Source organism: Malus domestica, chromosome 14 (assembly GCF_042453785.1).
Source record: "Malus domestica chromosome 14, GDT2T_hap1".
Taxonomy (NCBI): Eukaryota; Viridiplantae; Streptophyta; class Magnoliopsida; order Rosales; family Rosaceae; genus Malus; species Malus domestica.
In genome coordinates, this window is record NC_091674.1 from 11364083 (window position 1) to 11372107 (window position 8025).

Genomic DNA, 8025 nt, shown 5'->3' on the forward strand with positions numbered 1-8025 from the left:
TTCCTATATATTACTTCTTCAAAGACGTTTAATTCCATATAGTTTTCTTGTATTATACATATTTGTTCAAAGATGGTGTAAATTCTACGTAGGAGAGCAGCAAGCTGTGCTTCCATGGGGACATCAAACCAATAGCCACCTCTGCAGAAGTGGCCAATAAAAAACAAGTCGGCCCTTCACAAAATGCGCCGGCAACTCCCTCAAAGACGGCCAACGAGGGTGGCTGTATCGCCCCTTGGAACGTAATATTAGAACAAAATGTTAAATATTGTATAGGAACCCTGATTTGGGCAATTAGCTCCCATTTTATAATGATACGCCATTATGTATTTATTTCTATAACCGTTGCCGTACCGTCTCTCTATAATTTCTTGTGTGGCTTCCGCAAGTTCACACAAAACCGATGAGTTATTTGTCTTTAGGGTCCTCAATCCATGTTATTGGATTTGTGTCTCAAATTCTTCAGGTGATGAGATTTACAAAGGTAGGAATACACATTTAAGACAAGTTGGGCACGAGAGTTGCCATGGGAATGGCTAAAAGGAAAAGGAAGGAAACAATGCACAAAAATGTGGTACTGCAACTGTACATGTCTGGCTTCCTTTTTAAGACAATATGCACCCTTCCAATATGATGCAGACAATTCTATGTCCTACTCTTGCGTAAACGGTATAATAATACATATTCCGCGCGCCAATGCTACAATATAAAATAAAATAAGAAAATAAACAAAACAGACATCCTTCTGACAGCCGATTAATTCCGGTCCTCTGTAAATTTGTTTGCCACCCTGAGATATGGATGAAATTTCCAATCAAGAGTGAAAAATTTGGATCCGTCTTCACAGAACAATAATTAGGGAATTAGTGGGCATGTGCTTCTAGGAGGATGTTTGTTGCTACATTGACGTCATTTCTAGCCTGCACTAGAGCCTGTCTGGCAGAGTTCCTATCAAAGCCCATAGAAACCAGAGTACCAATGGAGTCCTCTGTTGGCTCTGTTGCAGACAGCATGGAAGAGGGATAATTTCTCTGAAAGCAAACGAGGAAATTGATGACGTGCATAGAAATATGAAATCAGAACATAACCCAAAAGCTTATATACTAAGTAACTTGTGCTACATAAGCTTAAATGGCTAGCTTCAGGAATATACGTAAGCACTCCTCTATATTCATTTCAAACTTAAAAACTTAATTTGCACACCGATATATTCCAACACCAAATGACTTGCATCTCATTTAGATTTGCCTCAGTCTACCATTCTGCACATTTATTTTCTTTCTTAGAAAACAAAAAGAACATATGCAAACAAAGAAAATGAACCTTAGAAACCAAACATAAATTTACCAAAAACAACTCAGCCTTGACTTCAGCCAGTAGGACAAAATAAACATATCAAAACAGAATTTGAATATATCATTTTCCAAATTACTTGAGGGTCATAATGTTATTTCTTTTGTTTTTGTCATTCATACTTATTCTGGATCAAGTTACTCTTCTGCATTTAGCGCAGTACAAAATTGGAACCATCGCGAATAAGTCCTCTCATCGTCTCTTTTATTAATGCCACACTCACCACACCAGGAGCAAACTCTTTTATCCCTAATTCTTACGACTGCCAGTCCATCTTAAACATATATGCCTTGCACAACATTCCATATAATAGGGTCCACAAAACTTGCCCTACCAAGTTTTATATAGGGAGGTGATTTCCACACACCCTTTTTAGCGGGTTCATAAAACTTGCCCTATTTTCCTTTACATATACCTCTACTCATGAACTGTAATCTAACTCACTCCTGGGCAACAACCTGGTCCCTATCCCAGTTTGACTAAACCTGCATTCTATTTTGATCAGCTTTAGTCCTGTGCATTGTGGTGCCACTTTTAGCAAACATGTTCCCGCGAAAGTACTTTATGATTAGTAAGCCTTTGTCTTTCATGGAAAATAGACTCTTTCTTTAGATAAACCGAGAATACATATTAAGTGCCCTTCTAACATGTATCTACAATATTAAAAACAGAAGAATGCTTGCCTCTACTTGCCGAGCTGTGAATGGTGGTGCATTTCCCACAATATTTCTAGATGGTGCTGCTGGTGGAGTCCCCATTGATGGCCAAGAAATCCTTGAAAAGAAAGAGGCAATGACTTCTGGGAACTGTGAAATGAGAAGAGGCATGCACATGAATAAATACGAATGTGTTTTGCAAAATAAGCAACTATTGACCTGATAACTGTTGAAGAGTTAACGTATGTAAATCTAAGAGAGAAATAAGAAGGCAAAAGTACATGCATGACCCAATTCATATCCCTCAGAATGGTGTGATCGACATGCGTTCATACAGACACATGTAGACACAAATCCACCATTAATTGTAACACAATGGAAACTCCAAAAATAAATAAATAAATAAACAAAAATGTAAACAATGCACTTGGTCAAATAAAAGTAATACACTGCAATGAAATTGCTGAAAAAAAACTGATTCTGCCCGAAAGTTTAGCAAAATTTGTAACTGATTAAAATCAAGAGTCAAGTATGTCCAATTACTGAAAAGCTGCCATAGTTCACACTGAAAAATCGAAGCTTTAAAAGGCACATTGAGAACATGATCTATCGAACCCCCTAAATTCAGGAAAATTTATTTTAAATAGCAGTTCACAAAAGTCAAGCTTTTCTTTTCTATTTCCAAGGCCTAATCTACGATTGTATATCTCAGGGTTCAGAGAGTGAAAAAACATTAATTACTGTCTGAACAGAATGCAAACCCAAACTATTGGCCACATCTTGAAATACAACGCAGAAAAAAAAATGCATGGTTTCCTTTACTCTTTTCTTTGGTAAGATCATAAGTGAACCTCAAAAGTCAGATTGAAATATAACCTTTGCTTTGCGGATAGAGAAGACATTTAGATGATATAAGGAACCACAAACGACTCCAAAAATCCCTGGTATGATTGATCGTTTCCAGGATGATAAAAGAAGCTGCAAGGGAGAACAAAATCTAGATTTAGTGCCACGGGAAAGAAAGAAAGAAAGAACAGCTTAGGTGCACATTCTGCAACATATATGGTTAAATGGAGTACTTTGATTGCACACATTTTACCTGTAGACCGGCTAGATATATGAAAGACTTATCTGAGAAGCGAACACCAAATACACGAAAGCGTGTTGAAACTGGAATATCAAAGAAAAAGGGTACAAAAGATGCAAATATAAGACCATAAGGTCCTGAAGTAAATAGGTTGACTGCTGGATCTGCAAAAGACAAGAATTTGACGCCAAACTTTATCAGTGTAATGCACAGAAAAAATTAAAACAATGCAGAAAACCAGGAAATGAAACAATCTGCAATAATATTCCATCTATAAAGGGTTTTCTTCAAATTCCTTACTAATTTGAGTAACCTCAATCTATGGGCTGTCTACATTGTAAAATTGAAACTTGGCACAAGTAGAAAGGCCAGTGAGCTAATCAACCAGCAGTAGGATATGATTGTGATTTCATCAAGCGCTGATGCTGCCACAACCCATATCAAGAAGCCATGATATCCAGGGTTGCACTAACTATTGTTGTAGAAAGGAAGATGACAACTACCTATTCATCCAAAATATCACTGTAAAATATCATAGATTTCTGTTTTCCAATTGGCGAATTTGGAATTGAGAAATTCAGGTTTGGAAACGCTACAAACATGGCATGGAGGTATCCATGGCCCACTACAAGGCAGGTTTGCATTAGAAGGGTTCAGATTACACAAACCTCAACGAACATCATAAAAACAACTGCTCTAATGCTCTTATAGAAAGAAATATGTTTTAAAATAGATCTTGCCATAGTCAATTTTTCACTAATGATTTCTAAGAGGCTTGAGATTTTCCAAAATAGACAAAGTACTGTCCTGCACAAATAGACAACTGCATGCAAGAAAACAAGGTAACAAAGGACCAGCGGCATGAAGTCGGGAAAATAAATAAAAGGCAAAATAATGACATAAAACTTAATCTACAAACAAAAAGAATGTAAAAAAGAAAAAACTATCCACACCTTTAAGGATTGCTAGAGCAAGAATCTCAAATAGTAATGATACCGTCACAGAGTACAATATGAACACCTGCACAATCAAGGTATACTGATTATTACAGTAAAATCAACATATAATAGCAAAAAACAAAAATCAATTGCATTCTGCATTGTATTTTATATTGTCGAATGGTGGAAGTGGACACCATTATCAATTAACAAACAAGTCATACATTGATTATTTACTTTAAGTACTTTTCATTTTGTGTGTGGTCAGGGGAGTGGACGTGGCCCACTTGAGTTATATAAGATAGCCTGTAATATATCATCTTATTAATGCACCTCAGTACACCCGCCACACACAACTATGTATCTAGGCCATCCCATATTAGTTTTGGTTCAGATTAAATTTTCTCCTCCATTCACTGGAACTAGTGGTAAAACAAGTGTCCAATGTCCCAGCCACCAAACCCTTGACATATTTGGTTCACTAAAGAATGTGATTGTATGCGGCTGCATTTTCGTGATGGTACAAATGGCAACCATGAACAATGACGTAATAATGGAAGTAAAGGTGGCAATGAGGTGTATGGTGGTTATGGTATGACCACTACCAACAACAGACACATACACAGAATATTACAATGTTGTTGGGCAGAAATTAAAATAACTGAAGCTTGTAAACGTTGAATGATCTTGATAGTCTTAGTGGAATCTAAGAGGTTAGGAAGTGGTGTAGCAGCTGTGATGGAGTATGGAGGCCATATCCCTGTTGTGGCAATAATAAATAAACTGTCAAGTCACAACTCAATTCTTGGAGTCTCACTTCCTTTCATTGGTTCATAAGACTATATTGAAAGTGATGTACTTGGCTTGATGCTCCCCTTTGCTTTTGTTGTTTCTTAAAAGCTTCCTTTATTCTGTTGGTAATGTAAAATATGAAGGGGTTTAACTTGGCTATTCCCAGTCACCTACAAGCATTCTTTGTAAAAATACTTGTCTTTTGGTGGTGGAATGCAAGAATATTTTGGAATTGTACTGTGATAACTATTTTTGGGTAATTTGGATAAAGAGAAATAGAAGAACTTGTTATATTTATGGAAGGGATGTAGAGGAGATTTCTTGGTAAAAACCTAAAAGGTGAGTTTATGGGCATCCTTATGGGTTCTTTTTTGCCAGCTTTTAGGGATCTTTCACTTCTGTAATTTAGTAGATTGGCGGAGCTGCTGTCGGATAGTTTTTCATTAGCATTGTATTACAATGTAAAGATGTATTTTGGATTGTTTTTAGGTTTGTACCATTCTGTTGGTGGATCTCTGGTCCACATGTTGTGTATTGTGATTTTAATCTCTTCAACAAAGTATTTTTTTAGGTTTGTACCATTCTGGTGCCTTCACAAAATCCAATCAAACCCTTCATGGTTTTTGATAAGTTATAACTCATCCAAACTAGCAAACTTCTGAAAGATGTGTAATACAAATTACAAACAATGGAACCAGATTAATCTTTTATTTAGGCACAAGATATCAAAAATATAACATCTGACACAGGTATTCTGAAAAAAGTATGAACGGAGAAGTCAGTGAATATTTTACGCTAACAGATTACTCACTGAGTACTTATTGGAACCTATCTGTCTCTCAAAGACCCTGAAGTAGTATAGCAGATACAGCCCAAACATCAGTTCTGGTGTAGATGAAAAGGCAAACACCGACACAATTAACTTCCAAAGGCGAAACTTCCCGAATATGTCCTGACAAAAAAAGACAAAAATAATTTGGTCAGAATTACCAATTCATTCAAGAGTTCCTAGCGCCTTTCACTACAACAACAACAAAGTCTTATCCCACTTGTCGGCTATATGAATCCTAGCACCTTTCACTAACTAAAAAAATTAGGATTGGGGATTTTTATTCTACGCAATCAACCAAGCTGAATAACAGTAGTTTGGTTTCATCTACTAATCCAAATGCTTTGTGGATTTTCAACTCGAGATGTAATCACCCTCAAGAAGTTAGATCACAAACAGAAACAGGTTATTAGGAGGGTATTTGGTAAAATTAAGGAACCAAAAGAAACTATGTTGCTGGTCCAGACATTGACTAAATTAACCAAGCCTAAGGCCAATTTCTCCTTGGGAGAAAAAATTGTGTAGACTAATTTCATTTTAGAATCCAGACACACAACATAAACATCTCTCTATTTTATAGCTAGGGTGGAGTTAATTGACCAGTTTCGAAATTTCTCTCACCTTGATAGACCAATCCCAAACAAACACTGGTTGGTCAATCTTGTTCTACTAATCTATGGGTAATATATGTTTAGTAGGGGTTACGGGAGAACTGAACATTAGGGTGGGTTCTTTGCTGAGGCCAGGCAATATTAAATCCAACAAGTAGCACCCACCTCTAACGTACAAGAAGACCTGCATGATAGGAGAGTTAAAATGCCATAACTCAGTAGCGATCTCCATAATCTCCTGAATAGTATTTTCCAATCTCTAGGAAGAAGGGGGAGTTCATCCAAAACTAAAGTTGCGCACACAACCCCAATTCCATTCATCCTCAAACATCTAGACAAATTATGGTTTTATGATACCTTGATATTATATAAGACGAAATTATTAAGTAGCTTAGCATCACAATAGAGTTCAAGCCCAATGTCCAACCCCATTGTTTCTTCAAACTAATCCAGAAATAGCAGGGCAAGAGACATTTTAGGTTTCCAACCTCATATTGAGTTGTCCAGACAGAAGAGTGGAAAATCAATATCCAAATCTGACTGTCAAGTGAACCCAAACTGAAAGTAAGCACACGGCAATTAGAAAAATCAGTTAACCAGACAACAATCAATTCCAGTCTGAGGTATCTCCATACCAACCACAGCGAACCACCGAAAATCAACACCTAGCTGACTAGATGTCTAATACTGATGAATGACTAAAGTGTCCTACACACACGCACACTCACACACACAGGGATTTAACTACGCAATTACGAGCCGCCGAAAAACTATAACGGTGACCATAACATGCTGAAGAATGATGCTGATGAAATAGCAACAATGACTTACACAGGAAACAAAACCCAAATTCAACAAAACATTTAACACCAAAGTAAATTAAAACTAAACAAGAAACAATTTTGGCACAAAACCCACCTGCAATTACATCTTAAAATGCAGTAATTCGTATCAATAACAAAAAAATCGTAGCAAAAACTTTAAAAAGTGGAGAAAAAGAGCACCAGATATGACAATCCAAGCTTGCTCGAACGGCCCTGGATCCCAAAGAAGACGGTGAAGAGACCGCTGGCAACGACGAAGGCTCTGGTAATAGGAGCATTGTCTGCGATGAATAAACAAGAAAGCTTCTGGGTCATTCAACACAAAGAGAATCGAGAGTAAAAGGATATATAACATATGAAGATGGTTCAGAGCAATTTGGGGAAGTGAATGTACGCACGGAAACCAGATGGACCGCCGTTCATCTTCTCAGTGAAGGACGAAGAAGCAACAACGACCTTCACAGTTGACGATCACAATCTCTGTTTTTGTGATTTCTCAGCCCTCTGTCTTTGTTTTCTTCCGTTTTTCTTGGTTTTATTTTTTATTTTTTTATTTTTGAGAAAAAGTAACCGGGCAAATTTCTTACGCAATAAGTTTACGCGACATAAAAATAACCCGAACATAACATATTGCGGCTTAATACAATAACTAACCGGATTGTTATTGGTTTATGTTAAGAACAAGTCATTAATAAGTTTACACACGAATAACTCGTGGTCATGGGTAATCTGTTTCGACCTGTTAAGAAAAAAAATTATTCTGATAATTTTAAGTGAGGATCCAGGGATCCTCCAATCATATTCGTTTATCGTGCAGTCAGTTTTCGTTAAGTACTGTTTATATTCAATTTTAAATTAAAAAAATTATAACAATTTCTAACCGTATGATGTACAATGAACGATGAACATATGTGATTTGAGGATTCCCATCTCTC

At 36.7% G+C, this 8025-nt stretch overlaps 1 protein-coding gene across 1 annotated transcript; it reads right to left on the reverse strand.

The window, feature by feature from the left end:
- Window positions 1-572: 572 nt before the first annotated feature.
- On the reverse strand, window positions 573-7653 carry LOC114821026 (rhomboid-like protein 20). The gene is made up of 8 exons (XM_029092701.2): window positions 7489-7653; window positions 7271-7371; window positions 5638-5778; window positions 4050-4116; window positions 3109-3260; window positions 2886-2987; window positions 2037-2159; window positions 573-1031 (listed from the first exon to the last, which is right to left on the reverse strand). The coding sequence occupies exons 1-8, from the start codon at window positions 7511-7513 to the stop codon at window positions 864-866; spliced, it is 879 nt and encodes a 292-aa protein (XP_028948534.2). The 5' UTR covers window positions 7514-7653; the 3' UTR covers window positions 573-863.
- Between the last annotated feature and the right edge of the window lie 372 nt (window positions 7654-8025).

What these genes read in the sequence shown, in the direction of transcription:
- LOC114821026 (XM_029092701.2), bottom strand. Translation starts at nt 7,513, where the DNA reads ATGAACGGCGGTCCATCTGGTTTCC. An exon ending in TATATCTAGCCGGTCTACAG is followed by an intron (nt 2,988 to 3,108) that starts GTAAAATGTGTG and finishes TCTCCCTTGCAG; the next exon opens with CTTCTTTTATCATCCTGGAA. An exon ending in TCTCTATCCGCAAAGCAAAG is followed by an intron (nt 2,160 to 2,885) that starts GTTATATTTCAA and finishes CTCATTTCACAG; the next exon opens with TTCCCAGAAGTCATTGCCTC.